Genomic DNA, 22,208 nt, shown 5'->3' on the forward strand with positions numbered 1-22,208 from the left:
GGCTGGGATCCTAGAGTAAGCTGTGAGGCTGAAAACAGTGAGGGGCTAATGAGACAGCGTTGCTGAAAGAACAGCATTGAATGAGTCGCAAAGAGCCCTAGGGATTGATGCGTTTTTAAATATAAACCACCACTCTTCTCTTCCTCCCCCTTCTTGGGAATGGGCACTCAGCCTGGACAAACAACTGGTCTGACATCTCTCCCACTGCTCTTCCTCCTGCTATGGTTGATGCAGAATCCCACTGATTTAAGGCAACTCGGCAACCATCGGCCCCCTTCAGCAGCAGCCACCTGGCCTTCTTCCCTGACAGGCAAGCAGGACTCCAAGGAGGAAAGAATTCAGTGAGAGTCCAAGCTGCCTCTCCGCAACTCTGCTACAGCAAAAGGCAGCAGCCTCCCTGCTCAACCACTCTTAAAGACCTCACACACCATGCACTCTGAAGTCCAGCATGATACTGAATCTGCTGAGGGTATACTTGGAGCAGGAAGTTCTAGGGCCCTGCTAAGCTATTAGAGCGTCCCAGTAGAGGGTACAAAGGCAGGGCTTTGCGAGTCAGATGGATGTGCACGCCCCCCACACTTGGTTCTTCAGAAAGCTTTTGTTAAGTCCTTCATCAAAGGTTCTTAAAGAATCAAAGGCTCTTATGTGATCAGAGCAAGTGCTCCTTCGGGATTAATAAGAGGTGAAAACATGATGAACAGAAGGCAGGAGTACAGACTTGGTTTTCACAAAGGAGAAAGTTTACCAGAAAGGCCTCACTGGGACCAGTGCTATTAGACATGCCCTGCCAAGAGGACTGAATACCGACAAATGCAAAATTACTCAGGATAATCATATCTGAAATTGACTGCACAGCTTTGCTCTCACAATGCTCAATGACTGGGTCATAAAAACAGCAGATTAACTTCAATACATGCAGTGCAACACCTGAGTTGGGGAGGGAGGTGACCTGTGTTACACTCAGGGACTCTGAGTGACTAGGAAAGAGTTTGGAGCAGACAGAAAGCTCTTGGGATGCTTCCGCTCAATTTCTAGTGGCAGTCAAAAAGCAAATTACTTGCTCAGAACTGAGGCCACACCAGGAAACATCACTATACCAATGAATAAGGCTTAGCCAATCCTTATCTTCAGGTCTCTGTTCAGCCCATCTCAAAAGGAACATGCCGCAGGACAAAGAAAGGTACCCAGAAAAGTAAGGAGGATGGGCAGAGGTATGGGAAGGCTTCTATCATTAAGCAAATAAACAAACCTAGGGATCAACAAGGAAAGACGTCTAAGCAGACATATGTTGGAAGGCTATAAAATAACAGGCGGCATGGGAAAGTTAGGTGCAGAAAGAGTGCAAGAACTACTCACTGTTTCTCACAACACAAAATGAGAAGCACCCAATGAAACCAATGAGGCAGCAGGTTTAGAAGCAAAACAAATAAATGTTGTTCTTCATGCCTGGCCTAAATCTCTGCCTTAGGATACGGTGGAGACCAGACCTTAACTGGGACAGAGAGGAATCCGCATGGGAACTTGTCCATGAGGATGAGACAATGTAAATACAACAAATCACCTGAAAATTACAAAAAATCACTTGCTGGAAGCAGGGAGGATAGGCTAGGAGAATGTTCATCCCATAGTTCCTCTATCCTATGCTATTTCCTTAGCCATCTGCCAAAGATGAAGACATGGTGCTGGACTTTGAGCTGATGCAGCAGGGCTGTTAATATGTTCCCACCTCTTATGAACACCCTTGGGTTCCAGCTGTTTCTATACTGCTATCCGTGAACACAAGAGAGCAGGGGAGCATGAATTTTGGGATACATGTCTATCATACAAGAAAAGGGAAACAAACATTTTAATAAGATACTCACTGAAGGGGTTAAGGCCTTGTCTTTTTCCATTGGGGAAACTGCTCAGGCTACCTGTAAAATCCAAGAACCATGTTAAAGGCAATAAATGCCATTGCATGACAAGGAGCCTTCCCACTGTCTCCTGCAGGACAGGCAGCTTCCACGGAGCTCCTTTGAGTGCGCACACACCAAGTGCTGCCAGCACTCCTTAAGATTCACATACAAGAGTCAGACTAATATGCTTGAGATATCAGATGTTAAGTACCTTGCGCTGTAGTATCTGAACTTCAAGAAATCCAGAGGTTTGGTATGGGTAAGAAGCAACAATTACAAAGTTAAACTAAATTGTGGAAGAAGGAAGAAGAATGGAAGGATGCAAGTAGTGACATGAAGTCACTACTTTTTGCAAATGGCAAACAGAAGAAAAAATGCAGGCCCTTGTGTGTGTCTTATAGAGGGGGGGCAGCCAGTAAAGTCAAGGTGCAGGGAATATAGATAGCCCAAACTTACTAAATCTCTAGTGACCAAAAGCTTAGACCAAATGATCAAACAGCTGCCTAAAATCAACATTTGAGCTCATATCCACCAGAAGGGGAGAAACAGACTGCACAGGTGGGAGTGCATCATGAGATACAGGAACAAGCACCTTACACCAGATGGAGCTAATGACAAGGGCTTCACCCCTAACAATAAACCAATTCCTAGGAGGTGCTAGGTAGAGGCAACTCAGGAATCAGAGGAGCGTGGCACTCTTGAAAGCTTGTTATATTTCCTACTATCTACTTGGTCTAGGTTTCAGATGAGGGCCCAATGGCTAGAAATGGAAACTCCTGCTTCCAGCCAGAACCACTAAGCATGTTGCCACCCTTCACTCTAGCCAGGCAAAAGACTTATCTTTGATTTGTGTGTGCATCTGACCTGATTGTGCAGCTTACTTCACATATCTAAGTAATTTAACTTGCACTAATATATACAGGTGTTCACACCAATGAAAAAAACTTTGCTTTGTGCAAGAGAAGAATAAGAAGAAACTTAAAGAAAGGTGGGAGAATGGGAAAGAACCCCAGGAAGACAGGAAGCTGCACTATAAGAAAGAAATGGAATCACTGGAAAGGAAAATAGAAGGAGGAAGAAAGGTGGTGGTGACTGAGTTTAAAATAGATCACAAAGTAAAACCTGCTGGCTTTAATAATTGTTAATAAGAGGAACTGTATTAATATCGTAAGTTATTTCGAGGCCCCTGAACACCAGCCTCGTATCAGCCATCTGTCCTGGCAAGATCAGAGGAACCACTGTTAACTTATTTCTGCGCCTGTATATAAAAAACTGGGCTCTGTTGCCGAAAGGTAGATTCTTCCAGAGCTAATTGGGACTCACCCAGGGGTCTGGCAATAAAAATCCAGGACCTTTATGAGTCTCTCCTTTAGCTTATTGGATGCTTGCAGATCTAGGCTTTTCCTCTGGCTGCCAAGTAATACAGAGGCCCCTAGAGGGTGCTGCTCTGTAACACACAGCTTTGCTCACTGGCTCTCTGAAGTGCTTTTCCAGGCCCCCTCACCCGCCTGATATTTGGGTGCACACAGAAGGAGACTTTCCAGTTACTGCCCTGCTCCCTCTCCCCCTCCCCGAACATGAAATACCACATAGATTTAAAACGATGTCACATGTTTTCTTTTCCAGGAATTGTCTCACTCCTTCTTGGCTTTTCACAGCTACTAAGGCTTGGTGTTGGAGGAGCACAGTATCCTGGGCCGCCTGCAGCAAAACCATCTCCCTTTTAGTCAGCATATGTGCAGCAAAATGTCTCCTCTCATTTGCTAGTGTTTTCACTCATCTTTGCTGTCACTACTGAAGCTGGCTTCAGTAGCTCTCAAAGGTTTACTTCCCCCTCCTTCCAAATTTAAACGAGCAATGGCTTTGGCTAGGTTTTGGTGGAGTGTACTTAATCCCCTTCTCAGTTCAAGCAGTCTGCACATGCGAATAAGAACGTGACAGGAAAAAGCTTTTGCACCCAAGACAGCTGAGACTACTGTGTGTTGCTGTGACTGAGACTCATTTGTCTTCAGAAAGGCTTAGGAAACTTCAGCTATCAATTTAGATACTGAAGTTCTAAAATTACAGGTGGGCTCAAGGCTGGGGACAACAGACCTTTCTCTCACAAGTGTAAGGCTCTGAGCTTTCTTTGGGCTTGTCCCAGATACATCCATGCAGGGAAACTATATTCTCTGCCATTGGAGTAAAAGACAATGAGTTTCATGGTAGTCTTTAATCCTCAGTCAGCTGCCTTCTGTATAAACACTGGCCAACATGTACATCTACAGAAAATGAAACCTTACCAAAACACAGTATTGCACCAAGCATAAAATTGACATGAGAGAGAGGAAGAAATATGGCAGATGGTGACAGCAGGTTATTGAAGTATGCCTGGGAAGCACTTGGGTATTACAGGGATAACAGCAAAGTGCCAAGTCATATTCCCATCACTCAGTAAGTCTCATAATGCAAAGTATTTGCGCAGCCTCACAGACAGGCTATTTTGGGCAGCAATTCTGCCACTGTATCAGGCCAGATACCTTGCAGAAGGTAAAGCCCCCAAGACACTCTAGCAGCTTTCCATAGGCAGAACCTATTCCTCCGAATTATTGGGCAGATGGAGAAACATGCTACCAAGAGCTCTATCTTGTGTCCTCAGCACATCACGGATGGCCTGATCAGTACTAACCTTCAGGTAAATTTCTGCAAGATTAAAGGTGATAAACTACAGTACCCCAAGTGAGCTCCAAAGTGGGATATCTGAACAAAGTAAACAAAAAAACACACTCAATGAGTAGACTTGTTTACATTCATTAATGAGATGTAATCTGAATTTCTATTTTTTTTTTTTTTTAACTCAATCATTACCTGGTTATATTCAGCAAATGGTATTTTATAGCTTTTTATAGCCTCTCAGACTAATGTCAGCTATCTACCATAACTATTGCTCTTCATAACTCACCAGGCCACATAGTAAATCTCGTCAGTAAAGAGGCTTTTCCCAGACGACTGCTCCTTGCTAACTGTTCCCTCAGAGCTGCTCGCATAACAGTGATAGAATATCACCCTTCCTACAAGGCACCCGAGCATACAGAAAATAAATCACTACTGCAGAGACCAAAAAGAAGGGTCCTGAACATCACCAAATTAAATCTGCTGTTTACATTCTTCAGTATTTTTTCTTCCTCCTGGTGTATTTGTTCAACTCCAGTAGAAAGTGACATGCTGTTTAATTAACCCACCCTGCAATTTTAATGAAGACATTTTGATCTTGTTTCTGAATTGTGCTCTTGATAGTTGGCTGTTGCCACAAAGAGCTGTTGGGTTCCACCCCAGAAACCCTCATGGCCTGTGAAGCATACGCAGCACCTTCACTCTGACTTTGGATGGCAAAGCAATCGTGGGATGTGAACTGGCAGAAGGAAACTTCCCTTCATCTGGCAGAGGAACACTTCTTCCCTGCTTAATCCCTTAGCTGCTCTTTGGGCATGCACAACATGCTGACTTGGTTCTCTGAACTTAAAAGAATATAGAGGTAAAACGGAACTCCAACATTCTGCAGCTAGCACAGTTAGTATAAGCCTTGCTCGGATCTACAGTTCTAAGATCACTAGACTCCAATTAATCTTGGGTTCAGTAACTTGCCAGCAAAGTTTTGCCGTATGTGTCCATCTCCTCTCAAGGACCATGTCTTCGGACTGATGCACAGAGCTAAATTTGTTCTTTGATCACAGACGGTTCCCCCCTTGACTCAGGCTGTGCAGACTGCACTGATGAATGCTAACTTTTAAGAGGTTGTAAGTCAGTCTATTTTCCTTCCACAATGCTTCAAACAGACAATCCTCGATGAAACGAGGGCAAAGACTGTTCCTGGCACACTATGAGCTACAAGCCCTCCATCTGTTCTTCCCCAGTTTAAGGAACCATTTGCAGGCTTCTGCAAGCCCTCCAAGGCTGACTCTTGATGGCTACTCCATTCCGATTGATGAGAACGACACTTCTCCATCAGAGTTGCCCCTGGTGGAAACGCATCTGGTTTAAGCAGAGGGGCAAGAACCCCTCTGCAAAGTGGCCACTGGATCTAGTGGACTCCTCAGCAACTTCCTGGGTCATCATAAGGATGGAAGAGAGGAATGGTTGCTGGCTAACTGTACAGAGGTTTTCCTCACTGAAGAACCACTGGCTGGCAGTGCAAACATTACGTGACCACAGGGATCAAGTGCCTGCTGAGGAGGGGAAGACCAATAGAACTATGCATCTCAGACAGATTTGATCCTAAGCTGGAAACAGCTCAGATTCAGGTTTGTCCTTTTCGATATCCTGGCTGAATCCTCCCAAACAAATCTTATTTGTTTAGTCTATCTAGTGCCCATGAGGCATATAACAGTGCTGATTTATGCCCTGTGCTTCCACCAAGCAACACTATTTCCGTGTTCGGATGGAACTGCCCAGAAAAAAAAAAATCAAAAAGTAAAATACTGACAAAAATGCAGAAACTTTAGCATTTGTATTTCTCATCATCCCAAATCCTACAAACTTTGTCTTTAAGTTTGGTTTTCAAAATCAGTGCAAGTGTTCAATTAGTGCAGCAGGAGGCACAACCACTTGGAATGATGACCAACCCCGTTCTACTTCTTATGCCATGGGATACTAAGCAGGATTTGGAACAGTTGAGGCAAGTGCACTAGTGAGGAAGCACATCAAGGGGAAATGATGGTGTTTCTCTGCCTCCCTCAAACCCCTCCTCATCCAAACTAGACCAGAAAAACCTTTCCAAAACAGATCATAAACATTTCTATACAAAGTTTTGGTTTCATCCGACTGGCACTTTACAATAGAAAGTATGTAATGAAAAAGATTCCCAGTCAGCTCTTGGCTTGGACCCCCAGTGACCTCAACCCAAGCAGATGTGTGGAGGCTGTGGCATAGAGAAAGAAATATAGAGAGGAAACACATGGACTAGTTGAATGACTGCATGCATCCATTATTTTGGGATAAGGGGAAGCTGAAGAAGTAAGCTACTGACTATTTCTTAATTGAGAGGTTTTTGTGAACAGAAAGCAGGGTAAACATGTCCTCTACTGCCTCACAAATTCATGACTCTTTTAAAAAGGTCTATCATAAGCTTGCTTATTGCATCTCTAGTCCTCTCCTTCAGTTATTTTCTACTTGTTAGCATCTGCTCCCTGTATTGCTTTCTAGCCCTCTGTATTACTTTCCCCAGTCATTTCTCCTAACAGCTCCTCTCTCATGTAACTTGTCCATTTATCTTTGATCCCTGAGGCTTGTTGGGCCCCTAGTAGGTATGTGAAGTTGTGTGATAAAAGGTTGAAGCCCCTTTTTGCACACACAATCCTGTCCTCATGCAATGAAAGAAATCATGAAAGGTCAGGCTGTGTTCTCAGCAAATAGTTTGGCAATCAGACACTCACAACATGTGTCACTTGCTGCTTTCTTTTTCCTTCACTCTGGATCAAAGATTCTCATTTTCCTCCTTCTCTCCCCAGCACCCCACCTTCCATAAACTAAATTCTGAAAAGTCAGTTGGCCAAGGCATCAGATTCCAGAGAATCTTATTCCAGGCCAAATAGCAATAAAACTTATTTGGCATATTCATCTTATTGGGAAGGCAATAAAATTAAGGGACAGAGTTGCTATTTTGGTATGTCATTCCTCAGTAAGGTACTGATGACTAAGAAAAAGCTTCCACTGAGCTAGGGAAACTGAATGCTTCTCACAGCTGATGAGTAATGTGCCAGGCTTGTTATTCTAAGATGTTTGCAAAACACCTAGAAAAGGCAGCAATATGCAAATGCATTGACTCCCTTCCCACTTGTGCTAAACCTGAGGAAAGGAAATCACAGGAAAGGTTAAACCTGGAAAAAACAAGCTTCCCGCCCTTCCCAACCAGCCTGATGGCTATAACAAGAGCTGTCCGTACAGCCAAAACACCTGCACAGGAAATTAGTCCCCTGGAATCTCCCTGTTTGCCTTCTCCTGCCAAGCAAATCTGTCCAAAGTCAAGTATGACCAATAACTATTGAATTTGGGTTGAACAGTTTCAATTAATAAAATTTCCAAAAATATTGATTTCATCCAGATCCCAGCAGAAGATGAGGTGAGGATGAAAGAGGAGAAAAAGGAAGGAGGGTGGGTTGGTGGCTCAGGAATTAAAAAGAAAAAAAACCCTTGTTATTCACATGCCTCATTTCTTTCCCAATCTTAAGGTGCAATTCAACCCTGAAAAAAAGGCAACAGTACAGTCCTGTACTTTCTTTCTGAGTTGTTCTTCTCTCTGCGTCATCCACTCTCCTGCTTGCTGGATTTAGCAATGAAAATAAATATTATTTCTGTTAGTCAACAGGATCTCTGGAGAAGGACTGCATCTGTGCTGGCTCATACATCATCCAGCTTACGTGTTTCAGACGACAGAATATGGTTAGCAGTATATTACTCAGAAAGGACTTGATCTGAACTACAGTTTCCAAGGACTTATATACAGTATAAGCTGGGTTCTGGGCAAGGGTCATTTTTTTGACTTGTATCTGTATAGTGCTTAGCACAAATGTCTGTAATAAGGGCTTTAAAACAGGGCCATAACACAAATAATAAACTACAGTTGCATGGCAGGATATTAGTCCCACTCATTTTCTCATGTGAACTGTGGTGCTTTTAATCACCTGGGAGGAAATTGATTCCTGAGTTTGCTTTAACTCCATGCAAGTCCTTTATTCCCACAGAATAGTAAAAGAAAAGCACTTACCTCCTTCCTTGCTTACTCCCAAGCAGCCCTTCAGCTCCTGCAGTGAGATAGACTTGTCCTTGTTGAGGTCACAGTAGTCAGTGAAACGTCGGGCACATTTCTTGGGCTTGGCTTTCTTCTTCACGTAACGCTTGAAGGGCTTCAGCTCCCGCTTGTTGATGTCATTGCTGCTGTTGTTGTCCAACTGGCTGAAGTACCAATGCACCACTCGCTCCTCCAGTGTGTGGCTGGGGTCTGGCTCAGAGAACCTGGAAGACAGGAAGCATAGGCCCCCAGACAAGCGGGGTGCTTTCATCAACAGTCAAGCACGTGCCAAGAAGCCAGAGCTGCTTCCTGAGTTATACAGTCACTATGCCATATTTAAAATAGGACAAGTATGCATGTCTTTCAAGTCTCCTCCTCCTAGTTGAGCTCTTTTGAGAAAGATGAACTTTTTCTGAAAATGTCTTTTCATACTAACAAGAGGTACCGAAAGAGTGCTGGAGACCGGTACTCTCAACAGTTCAGGTTCTCCTGACATCAGTTGCTGAAACTCGGCCTAATTCTAAAAGGATCCCCTTTAAAGCATGAGAGGCAATCTCAATGGTCTTCAACGGACTCTTGGGCTCCCACTGAAACTACCAACAGGGGAGACATGAATGCCAACTATCATGGCAGTTTCTGCGATAACAACACCTATACTTCAGAAAGAGAACAAATGCATTTAACGCAAGACACATTTACTATTTGAAAATGTCCTTGGCATGAGGCAACATTCTTACTGTATCTATTTATATGATCTGAACTCTTGTGCTGTATTTGCAGCATATTTAATGCTTTTCACATGGTTGATTTATACACAAGTACTCCACAGCCGACGAGCACCACAAATCCATCAATAAGCAGTACTGCAGAACTGGCAACTTCATTCTGCTGCATTTCTTACTCATTCTGATATTACAAGTTTGACATTACTTGGCTCACATTTTCCTTCTGTGGACAACAACAACAACAACAACAAAAAGATCAGAGAGAAGAAGAAGACAAGAAAAAACAACAGCTGAGGATGGAGGAGTAGAGAACGTTGCCATTCAATTTCAAGCCATTATTGAACAAACACTGTTATATCATACTGTTTAAGCAGTATCTGAGTATCTGGTGCTCTGCTGCAACAGTGAGAAAGGAATTCATCCTCAGTGATATGAAGGGCCAGGGAAGAAATCTTTTCTAAAGGATAAGAATTCTCCAAGAATCGTTCTAAGACAGTCAGTCTTTTCTCTTTGTAACGAGTGTGTCAACAGAGTAAGCTGAAACGAGACTTGAGCCTTCTTCCTCCCAAGAATAAAGCATTCTAGTGCATGGAAAGTACTGGATAGGCAGCATTCAGACCTACTACACTGGCACTGGTTGCTCTGCCTCTGACTTATTCTAGGAGACACCTGCAGCTGCTGCCTAATTCCTCCCTCCCCCAGCAGTGAAAGAAGGACAGTTGCAGGCTTCAAGCGTCCAGATTCTGGTGAGAGTTCAGGGCGTTCTAACTGATGAGGAAATACAAACCCAGATTCAGCTTCACTGTAGGTGTACCTTGTAAAATGCATTTTAAGATTGTCATCAACCTCATTTCACAAAATGATAGGTTAAATATTTAAACTGTCACACTGAAAAATTCTTTGCTGGGATTAGAAGGGAGACAATCCTTTTGACCTTCCAAGATGACCTACTTTGCCTCTAAAAAGCAGCTACAGAACCTGACAAACAAAAACCCTACCCTCCCTCCTTAATAATTTACCTCACTGGTGAAGGGGAGTCGGCAAGAGGCAGAAAGCAAGCGTTGGAGCTTAGGTGGAAGACAGAGATCCCTGGTAATCTTCTCCAATAGCTTTTACAAATGAGAACACAATTTAGAAAGGTAGCCCCTATTCAGAGACATCTGGAACCCTGACACAAGTGAAAACATTGGAGAGAGGAAAATAAACGGCACAAGATTTTTCCCGAGGTTTTACTTGTGACTGTTTCCATCATTTAAATCTTAGTTGAGAAGCAGCCTGGCACTCAGTCACAGCATCTGGTCAGTGCACAGGGCAATAAACACTGGGGGTGAGCAAGAGGTTAGGGATCAAGTTCGACTTAGTTTTGGGAGCCAAAATACGAGGCAAGCCCCTCGTGACACCTATGGACCAGTAGAAATTGCAAAGATCTCCCCAGAAAGCTAAAGAAGTGACCAGATTTTTCAGAGCATTGAAACTATGTGTGAAGACCAGGAGGACAAGTGAGAATAAAAACACATCCTGTCGCTTGTTTTTATGACATTTATGAACACAGTCATTGGCCTCTCTCCCTTTTAGAAATAAGCTGGCTCTCGTTTGAAGACTAGCTGGTTTCCAAGAGCCACAAGTAACTAGAAGTTCTGGATTGCAAAGGAAGATCTTCTGCTTTTGCTGAGATACAGGAAGACAACCTGATCTGTGGTTCGTCCACGCCTTGGCTTGCCTTGGTGTCTCTGAGCTCTGTTTCCTGAAGGCCCAGAACTGGAGAGGCAGAAGTGGAGAAAACAGCAGAGCATCCCTAGAACCAACACCTAAAGACAAACAGGAACACAAGCTTCTCTCTGCCTGCTGAAGAGACATTCAGAAGCTGGAAGGAAAAGTGCATCAATTTAAGAGAGGGACCAAAAGAGGGAACATAACTCTCTTGAGTACTTCCATAACGAAAACCAAGAAACCATGAGGTGATGATATATCTATCTTAGCCATTACAAACATGCTGAGTGCTCATGCTGAAAGCTAGAGCATGCTAATAGAGCTAAAGGGAATTAGTTTAACTTCTATGACTGTAGGAGGAAGGAAGACATTGCCATTATTGAGGTTTTATCACTTCCTGTTGGCTGGCTAAGCAGTATTGGCAGTTCCTGAGTTGGTTGCCTGTCCTTTCCAATAATCGTCCAGAATCCCAGCCCAGGAAGTACTCTGAGGAGCCACAGCATCTCAGTGCAGCCACTTCTCCCTGGCTTATTGCAAAATTAGGGGATATACTAAGAAGACAAAGGTTACAACAGAATACCTAAATATCATGACTTTGATGGCTGTCCCTACAAGACACTGATGCTCCATCCATGAAACATCAGTTTATGGGAATTCACAGCATTGCTAACCCACCTAACTTTGATCATGCACCACGACAGCATACATACTGGGTCAGCTGAAATGTATCTGGGGACTCTAACTGTCCTGCAAGCATAGACTTTGCTGGAGCGTTCCAGGAGAATTTCCTTCTATTGTCTCTCCAATCCTGTTGCAAGAGAAATAAATCAGCCCTCAGAATTACACCTCATTTGTTGGGTTGCCTCTCCACTCATTCAGACCATAAAGAAATCAGAAAAAACAAGTGAGAGCAAAGCTGCTCTGTACACTCTCAACTCCCAGCAGGAAAACATCTCTTGCTCTAACACTAGTCACATGAAAATTCAATCCAATGAATTCCAATCTCTCAGTCCAGTGCAGTAACAACTTTGTAAGAACTAGTAAAGACAGACCATACCAAAAACCAGACCTCCTTCACTCTCATACACAGTTATATCTGCCAAGGGAAGTAAGTCTTTCAAGCAGAAGGGGTTGTCCGTGTATATTTCATGAAGGGGTTGGTGGGGGGAAAACAGGACATTTAGCAGAGCACAGAGAGAGACTGCCCTTGGTTTGTACCCACAGTGCTGATACAAATACAGGGTTATCTATCCGGCAGGCTGCTATATACTATAGAGAGACTTGAACTAATTCACTTACCAAAAGAAGCTCAGTGCTGTGGGAGCAATGAGCTCTGACCAAGCTAATTTGCTGAATCTAAGGAAGCTAGCTGAGCGAGCTGGTATACAAGCGAGTAGATTTAGCCACACTGTGCAGCATAAACACACCCACAGTCCAACAAGGAAGAGAAGCATGGTCTGTCATTAATAGCCTAGGACAGGCTATCTGTGCTCTTTCAGCTTTCCTCATTCTTTGGCATCAAGGAAATAGTTTTCTCTAAGCAAGCCTTTCTTCTTCCTCCTGTATACTATGCTATCACCTCCATCATAGGAGGAGAATATTTATTTCTTAGATGACTACTGCTTGGAGCTACCTGGTTTAACGTATAAACTATTACTTTCAACAATACTACTTTGCTAGCAGAAGCACGCTTCCACAGATCATGTCATCTGGTGTAGCTAGGGTACAGGCAGAAAGCAAAGAGGCTATGAAAAAATACGGGCACTTGGTTTTTACAGCTGCACTGAACTCTGGAGCAGACAGCTTTTCTGAACATGTGCTCTGCATGCAGCCTGTAATGCTTTCTAGCATAGCAAGATGGGAAGAGTTGACTCAGTGGGAAGGACCAGGCAAGAAGGGAATGCGTACAGGGCAAAGTAGAAGAGAGTAGCAGTGTCAGTTGCTACCCACATACAGAACCACATACAGTGTGCAGTCACATTATCCTCCATAGGACTGTTTTGTCAAAGTGTAACGTGCCTCTCTAATTGCTACTGATCTTTTGCTCCCTACACACTAGCAGGCCCATTGCATTGAGAAATAGGCTGCAGTGACTCACATCACTGTTGCAGTGACAGAAAGTCCTAATACAAAATCCTGCTTTGACAGAAAGCCGGGGTGCAAACTCTGAAGTATCCAGCAGCTTATCACCCATTTGAAACGCTTTAGGAAACTTATTATTTTGTAATACGAATTTTATTTAGCAATGATAGCAGCTGAGGCAGGAGGAGGTAAGGGGAATAGGACCAGCATAACATCACCTAACTCCAGACTGCAGAGGCTGCTAACTATAAAGCAGGAGGAGTTACTCCAGGAAGAAAGAACGCTGATGGACGAGGAGCTGCTAGCAGCTGCAGCAACAGTGAGTCCAGCTTCCACTCCTAACTCAATAAAGCATGTATTTAATCAGGATGGCTACAGGATTTACAGCTGGAAGTTTCTATGACCTGAAAATATTTTGCAAGTATGTATACCTTGTCTGGTTCTGTTGCTGAACAACAGATGGACGTGAGCGAAGCTAAAGAACTCATAGGACTGACGCTGCCAGATAGTCAACAGCTCTCATGGGCCCCAGGAAGATGCCCAGTGTGAGAGGTGGAGAGTGATAAGAGTTTAATAAGCTAAGGTATAATTCATAATTGTTCTTGCTCTGCTTTCACTTCTTGCTCTCCTTTTGTTCTTCTCTGCAGCTGCCTATCCCAAAGTTAAAAGCTGTAACTGTGGAACATGGCTTGAACTAAGAGGATTACTCTAATGAAATTGCAAAAGGATCGCATATTTGTTTTCTCATTCTCCCTTTGCTGCAGCAAAAGAATCAAGAAGCTAACCCAAAAATAAGCTAAACGAAAGGGTACTACACAGTCCAAACTCATGGGGAATTCATAATTCCTTCACAGTTAAAACTTAAGTTATCTTCCTATTACATGTCTGTTTTTAACCTCTCCTCTAGCTAAGTTTGCATGTGAAATTTTTCTGAACACAACCTTTCAGATTAGGGGATAAATTGTTTAGAAAATTAAAAAAAAAAAAACTGAAAGGTTTAAAAAATGTCTCCCTTTGCCCCTCATTGACTTTTCAAAGAGCCTCCTCTTACACTAACTCTCTCATATCTTTAATTAGGCTAGTATTTCCATAGGAGCATAAAGAGAATTTGGTATCCAACTTCAACTGAAATGCAATAGGAGTTGGGCATTAACTTCCCTGTACTGTTTGAAAATGTCAATCTTTATTAAAACATGGCTCAACTTCAGAACACCCCAGAGATGTGCTGAGCTTTCCTTGTCTGCTTCAAACTACTCAGCTAGAGCATGAAAGGGAACCTTGGGGGCAATTTCTGAAGGACTTTTTAGGGCTATTACATCGGGAATAATTGGCAACTTAAAATGAAGGGACGCAGCTGCTGTGTTACACTATAGGGACTACTGCTGTAAGCTGCCCCTTTAACCTAAAATTCCACAGCGCATTAATATTTTTGCTGATTATGTAACAAGCTATAGTGCACACATTTTGGCAATTAAAATTCATTTCTGAATTGGCAGGGACTAAAAATAGTTTCTTAGATCAGGGAAATCCAGGCTGGGATCCCCTTTGGTCTGTTTTAGTTTAGGCCCTGTGTGATATGAATATGTCTGACTTAGAAAATTAGTCATAGACTAAAATGTACCAAAGCCAAGTCTGAATTTTAAAGAAATGCTGCTCCTATTATGTAGGATTTATATATGAATAACTTCAGCTATATGTGTTTTCAAAAGGATACCAAACACTGGTTAATAAACCAATTTCCTACAAGCGTTCCTTTAATTGCTTTGAAAACATAAAGTAACAAGATGTGCCTTGGAGTTATTACATAAACTTAAGAATGAATTTTACCAGAGATTTTCTGTTTCAAAAGTCTAAATTAAGTCTACTTGGCTATTTTGCTGTAATATAAACCAGGGCCATGAGGAAGGGAAGTTCTCATCTCATTTACATTATTGTAAAGCAAGGGTAACTCAATTAAAGTCAATAGCTTTGAACTTGCTTAAATGAGACAAGACCTGTAAGGGATTACAAGGTTGTTTTAAGCATGTCCAATAAAAAACAAGGTCCTATCAGGTTTTACTTATATTGCCTGCAGCAACCCAAGTTGTACAGCCTCACTGTGCTGCTACTAGATTGTTTTTGTGTGTGCCAACTATAAAGTGTGCAGTTTAGCACAGCTCTGTGTAGTATTTTAAATGCAGATCTCTATCATTTATCCCAATGTCTTCTCTTCACCAAGCAAAAGCAATAAGGACGTCAACTGCAAAGCCACAGATAGCCTTGCAGCATAAACAGGTAGTGTCTTGAAGATGACGACACTCAGCAAATGCAAGAGGTTTTCACTCTGCGTATTCAGATTCAGATTGAAAGCCACAGGGTCATCTAATCTGATTTCCTGTATATCATACTCACAGAACATGAATCAAATTAACTCTTGACATTCATTCTTAATTCTTTCATTCATTCTTATAATTCAGTTATATGAAAATAACTTAGGCTTGACTAAAGTGAGTCATTTTGAAAGGCATCAGGCCTAAGATGAAAGTCTTACAGAGAGGGAATCCACCACCCGCCTCATTACTTTGTTCTGCCTTAGAATTGCCCTTGCTTTAAAAGAAATTTTGATCACAAGTTTGTTTATATACGGCTAGTCATGTTCTTCCCTGCTAGACTAAAGAACCTGCAGAGTTTTTGGACCTCCTGAGATACTCAGTTATAAGAAATCATCTTTCAACCTTTCTTTTAATACCCAAGGAAGGCTGAGCTCTAAGACTGTCGCTGTTCGGCTTTTTCAGACCTTGAATCTTCGGCAAGGCTCTTCTCTGTGTTTGGTCACGTTTTTTAATACTGATACCAAAGGTGCATATTGTATGCTAGTATTCATTTCTGCTGCCAAGGAGAGATGGAAATTCACCCCCTCCCTTACCTAATACTTGTATTTGCTGCTACTCTGATTATAAATGTTCATATTTTTCCCCCAGACGCACAGTGCAAGCTCATAACCATTTTAGAAGCTGTTCATTTTTGGGTACTACCTCAGTTCTGTGTCTGTATCTTAAAATACACCAGGCAATACATAGGGCCAACTGACAAGGGGGATACAGCTTGCTGTTTGCCTGGCCTGCCCTCTGCAACAGGCACAAGCTTTGCTGGTGATACATTTAAGTTTACTTTAGATCATTGGCTGCATTTGTTCAAGCACTAAAAAGGTCCAGTTGTGAAGGTCACAAGCCTGAGAATTTCAGCTTGAAAGATGAAATGCTGAACACTGTAAAGGAACAGAAAGAGGGAGGCTAGAGAGGAAACTAGTGCGTGCTTAAATGCAGTGCCTGGTTTTGCTGTCGTTATGACAAAGAGCCTGCAGTAAGTGAAGCCTGCCTCACAAATATGATTGCCTCAGCTGACATTAAGAAAAACCAGACAGCCAGATCTTTAGCTTTTCTTTTCAACACAACATTCTCAGCACACCTGGGCCAGGGAGGAATAGGATGAGCATTCTCATAAATCCAGTATTTTGTTAGTTGTTGAGGCTAGACATGAGTTGATTGGTCCTATAGGGAAAATACTCTTTCCTCTTGGAACAGAACTTTCATCTCCAGGGCCAAAGATAAGTTGGACCACTGAGACAAATTTCAGATGTTCTTGAAGAGCGGACTCAAGACTTTTCTCCCCTTGGGAAACCTGGAAAGCAGAACTCATTGCGTAGAAACAGCTTCCCAATTTTGCAAACTCAGGGATATGAAATGAAAACTGTACTGATTAAATTTTTGTTTAAGTACCCAGGCTTCCTTGAAATGCTTTTTTTGCAAAACAAATGACCCCATGATGGCATGCTGCAATGGAAAAGCTTGACGCATGCTCTTTGGGGTACGTTTCTAGCCTAACTGATACACATGGAAGTTGATGCCAGAGCAGTTTCCTGAATTTAGTCATGGCTGTGGGCAGGCAGAATATTTGGGTGGCAGTAGCCTTTTGCCTCACAAAGGATGGCCTGCTAAAAGGCTTCTTTTTCCCCTTGCACGCTGGACTGCTGACACTGGAGCTGAAAATAAATCAACATGACGACTGTGTGAAGAGCTGGGCAGTGAAAAATTCTGCCAGAAAGGGCTCTATTGAAAGCTGAGAAATACACAAAGCTTGGGGAACATTAGGAAGCAAGCCTGCTGGGTTTATAGAAGTGCAGTGGGGGCATATATCTCTGGTCTCTACAATATTAGTTTATACTAAGCTTTATTTTAAGAGTGATGATTACGTTGGCTGGGTTTCAGTCTCTGTGCCAAGGATGCCAAATAAATATCAAATACTCTCCAGGGCTTCCTGCCACCCCTACCCACTGCATTTGAACCATGCAAGTTACACAGAATTGACATTGGAACGCTTATGCCTGGGGGAGAACGACGTATTTCCCATCTTAGGGGCATTTTTCATCCTGTTTATATGAATACAAACAGGCTAGGCTAGGCATATACTGCTAATTCAATGGGTTACAGAATATTCAGCTTGCAGGCATTCAGCCACTGGCCTGATTTGTAAGGTCCAAATGCAAAATTAAAAACATGTGGGTTCACAAGAAATCCATACTGGAAACAAGAGGCACAAAGGTGCCACGCAGGAACTTTTTGTTCTGCATAGTTAAAGATGCCATTGCTTCCTTCTGCCTTTTGAAAGAGGAAAGCATGGGATCAACATTACTCTCAATAGGTTGGAGCAATAGCCATAACAATAACATATGCACAAAGACGCCTCCTTTATCTCTACACCTCTATGAACATGAGTACACTATGTACCATCCCTACATCCTAAGCCAGCACTGTCTCTGCTTACAGCTGGGGCAACCAGAACCATAGAAGTATTGCCTAGTGAAGCCAATAGAGCACTTCTTTTAAATCCACTGCAGTCCATTTTCAATGGCCTGTTAAGCCTGGCATGCTACAACATTGCAGCTGCCACACTAAGGGGGTTTTCTGTTATCAAGCAGGAGGAGGAGAGAAGACCTCAGCTTTTCTCCAGTTCCCCAGAAAAGCATACTTCTGCCCACCTCTTGCAACAGGCATGACCTGCTGTTCCTTCTAAGGGGGCTGAACAGGCAGCTGGTCAGAGGGGAGGGTCATGAAAAACAGCTTCTCTCCTCATCCGCAGACTGGCTTCAGCCCCACAGAAAAACCACAGTCTTGTGGCACTGCCAAGAATTCAGTTCACATTCTTCACTCCCTGTGGTAGCCACTAGGCCACACTGTCTCCTTCTACCCATTTGCATTTTATTAGGTCTTTTCATGCACCAGGGGACAAAAGAACAAGCTACTTCCTCCCACTGAGCTCTCATTTCACACTTCAAATGGGCTATAGTAACCTTTATGGTAGAACAGCTGCCAGGGAGGAGGGGCAGGAGAAGGCAGGCAGGATTATGATGACAGAACAGAGTTGGAAGATGCGGCATTAGCTCCTCTCACAATAATCCAGCTGAATCAGAATCAGCTCAGAGCAACAGCCTTCCCTCCCAGCCCCCCTTCTAGTCATCCAGAGGTCTGCAGCCATCTTGTTCACGTTAAGCTCCAGTGCTTTCCAGACTCACCTCCCACCCCCAGCAGGTGCTGCTGAGTTAATAGCCTGTACCATGTCCGTAGTGAGTGCATCAAGTAAGCTGGTAATAAACTCGACTTTCTTGCCTTCTGGGCAGCCTGCGGAAAGAAAAGAAGAGGTCTAATGTGAGAATGTGCAGGATAGGTCTCCAGTCCCAATTCAGCAAGGATCAGCCACAACCTCCTTTGTTTGTAACACGGCAGTCATCAGCACAGTCCCTAAGGAAAGGCAGAAGAATCCCTCAGTGGGTTTCTCTGCTTGGCAATTTGTCCTGCAGCTTTAATCCAGGCGCACACAGAGTCACCAACAATATCTGGCAGGAGAACTGTGTGGTTAGCTTTACAGCCTCTCCCAGTTCCCTACCAGCATAACCATGAGGATGTGCTGGAAGCGCCTGGCAGACAGGAATTCCCATGGCGAAAATTGTAGAGAAGTTTACAAAATAACTCACTACCTCCTGGGTCATCCTCCTCTGAAAACACGGCTGTTCTGAGGTCCTAACTGACAGCTTAAAGCTTCCCAAAGCATTGGCCAAAGTGAGCACTGCTGCTTGTACTCTCCTTGGGCACAAAGAGTGTTGCTTGCCAGGAGCTCCTACAATAATTCAGTTCTTTGCATGACCACACTGCATGGGAATTAAGTCAGACGAAGCCATCACATGGCAATAACCTCCAGTCACTGCTGGTTTAGGCAGGAATTGGATGAAGCGGTCTAAAGATGAGCTTGGTAACCATTTCCATTACTTAGTCCTAAGGCCATCCAGTTCCCCATCATCATAACCACAGACGTAACAGAGCTTCCTTTCCTTTATGGTGTCAGCCTCTTACAACAGAGCTGAGAGGAAAATCTCCATCTCCTCACCTTTATGAGGAAATCTATGAAGTTTCCTTGCTTTTTCCTACCCTCCCTACATGAAAAGAGGAAAGAGCAATAAGCATGTTCCATTTACTACCACATTAATATTGTAACAATCAGTTTTAGCCTACCAGGAAGCATACTTATCCTTGTCACCTCCAGAACTGGCCTCACTCTGCAGAAAGGTTTTTTTTTGATCAGTGCTTCTATGGTTCCCCATCCCATTGACTTCTCTGATGGGACACAGAAGCCATGACCACATCTCTAACTTCCTCTGTTTCCCAAAAATCACCATTCACTACCAATTAGTCATCTGATTTAGAAAACGTCCGGGACATCAGGAGAATGGTGTCCCTCTAGTAGCAAGTAGCAATGTCAACATTTTCCCAGACAAGCAGAGAAGCACATGCACCCCGCAAGAGAGCACCAGAAACTTACTGTACTGCCTTGACAGATGAAAACAGCTTGCAAATTGCTCTGACAAAACTCTCTCTTTTGCAGTATTAGGAGCTCTGTTCTCTGCAATATCTAACCAGCAGTCCCTAGTCTGTCTCCATATTATGTGCATTACACACACACGCCCCTTAGCACTCGTTTGGCATATGGTCCAGAAAATGTCAGCATTGTAATAGGTAAGCTGCTACGGCAGTCAGAGTAGATCACTCACTTAAAGGAGCTTTTTGTTGCAGTAATGAGAAGGTTGAAAAACCATTTGCTAGAAGTCATCTCCCTGGGGCCTCAGCATGTCACCGTCTGCAGGAATTAGCAGCCTGCCATTTGCTATGTGCAAGCAACACTTTCCTTCCTTCCTTCTTTCTTCTGGCTCTTGTGGGAACAGCCACAGTTCACAGTTTGTGAAGAAGGTATGTGTAGGTGTGCAGGAATTTGTACTTATGTATCTCCCACCTTGGCCTCTGCAGGGTCTCTTCATGCAGGACAAGGAGCATGTTGCCTGCACCATTTAGGGTCTGAAGAATGGGGAAACCTCCAGAAAAGGAATAAGGCAAGGGGTCTCCCTTACACAAGTGAGTGCCAACAGAAGGATTAGTCTCAAGTTTAGGCAGAGGATTTTTTAAAATTCAGTTGTGGCAACAAAGAAGCACAGAAAAAGTAAAAGGAAACATCCTCTCTCACTCCTTCCTTGCAGTTCTGGCTCACCAGTGAATCTTCACATCCAAGTGCAGCTAATTAAGAAACTTCAAGTCTCCATCAAGAGACCATGGACTACATCTCTCAGGGAGACTAACCAGGACCAGTAACTCTTCTTCCATATCCTAGTCCCTCAGTAGACCAATATATTCCATGGCAGGACCATCATGCAAGGCAACACAGTCAAGCGGAGAGCTGAAAGTCTACCCAGACATGGAAAAGGGGCTTGAGCTGAGAGAGGAACTCTCCTGAAGCCTGATGCTGGGACCACACCACTTAATTACAGAGTATCACGAGCCCTCTTCTACCTCATGTAGTTTCTGTACCTTTGTCCAGCTGCAGCTGCAGCACAAAAGGTGAGGGAGAAGAAACCATTCTGTCTTCTTGGAAGATCAGAAAGAGGGTCTCAGAGAAGGAGCCCCAAAGCAAAGGAGTTTCAGAGAGGCAGGGGGGAGTGCATGGAGAGGCAGTAAAGCAAGGGGAGAAGGGGATGGGGAAGAAAGGAAAGTTGTTCTATTCTAGCATGATTTCCTAAGGAAATGACCCTTAATGCAATCATTTAGCTGGTCTGCTAGTTTCCTCCCCTACCCGCCACAAAGTGTTACTTGAACCAATTGGCCATTTTCACTCAAATGTGAAAGGAAGGCAGATAGAGGAAATTCCTACAAGCCTTGTGCAAATGAGCAGCTGGATAGAAGAGAGCCCTGCTGAGGGCAGAGTTGCTAACCAGAGAGCGAAGGAGCCCAAGGTCAGGAGCTGGCAGGAGAGAATTAGGAGACATAGGAGGCAAATCAGGAACAAATCTGATTTACTTTGCTAACCTCCTCAGGGAGGATTCACTTTATGCTAGCCCTAGAAAGGGCTAGAAGGGAGTGAAGTGGATCCACAGCTACAGTTTCTTTCTGCCGTGCTCCCACTCTCTGCTACCACTCCCTCATGGCAGAGAGGGACCCAATGAAGCTTCCGTTTTCAAGCAGTCAGGCTTCCACCCAGGAGAGAAATGGCTGATCCCTCACTGAGGGTCTCTCACTTTACTTCTTAGAAAGGCAGAGGGAAGGAGAAACAAGAGCAAAGGCAGGTAGGATGGCATTCTTAAGAGCTGCACAGACACCTATGCCCAGCACTTCCTCCTAGCAGAAACAAGGCATGCAGCTAGTAAGTTCTGGCTTGTCGCTTGGTTAAAAGAAGGGAAAACAGAACAGGAAATAGGCAGAATAGGAAGCAAGCAGCAAGGGGAGAGAGATAAGGTCCCAGGCATGGAGTGAGTGATCCAGCTAAGTGAGCTGCCAGCATTAGTTAAGGGACCTTACTTAGCACACTGATACTGTTGCCCTGCCCGGGCCTCACAGTGGCAGGGCACTCGTTGGCCACTGACAATTGGCAGCTGTGTTCCCCCTCACTGCTCAGGGGTCATCAAGCTTCTGAAAATGAAAGCACTACTAAATGGAAAAGATCCCGTCTCAGCCA

General features: G+C 43.7%; 1 protein-coding gene across 12 annotated transcripts in view; it reads right to left on the minus strand.

Annotated features, from left to right (window-relative positions):
- SMOC1 (SPARC related modular calcium binding 1) overlaps positions 1 to 22,208 on the minus strand; it is a 136,762-nt gene that overhangs the window by 3,796 nt on the left and 110,758 nt on the right. For 7 of the 12 annotated variants that reach the window (XM_068946155.1, XM_068946153.1, XM_068946152.1 and 4 more), the window contains exons 10-11: positions 18,730 to 18,835; positions 8,638 to 8,885 (exon numbers count right to left, since the gene is read on the minus strand). In XM_068946155.1, the coding sequence (XP_068802256.1) occupies positions 8,638 to 8,885; positions 18,730 to 18,835 (354 nt within the window). Of the gene's footprint in view, positions 1 to 1,862; positions 1,914 to 8,637; positions 8,886 to 18,729; positions 18,836 to 22,208 lie in introns of all 12 variants that reach the window. The other 5 variants (XM_068946147.1, XM_068946146.1, XM_068946145.1 and 2 more) reach the window with 1 other exon arrangement.

This window comes from Struthio camelus, chromosome 5 (assembly GCF_040807025.1).
Source record: "Struthio camelus isolate bStrCam1 chromosome 5, bStrCam1.hap1, whole genome shotgun sequence".
Lineage (NCBI taxonomy): Eukaryota > Metazoa > Chordata > Aves > Struthioniformes > Struthionidae > Struthio > Struthio camelus.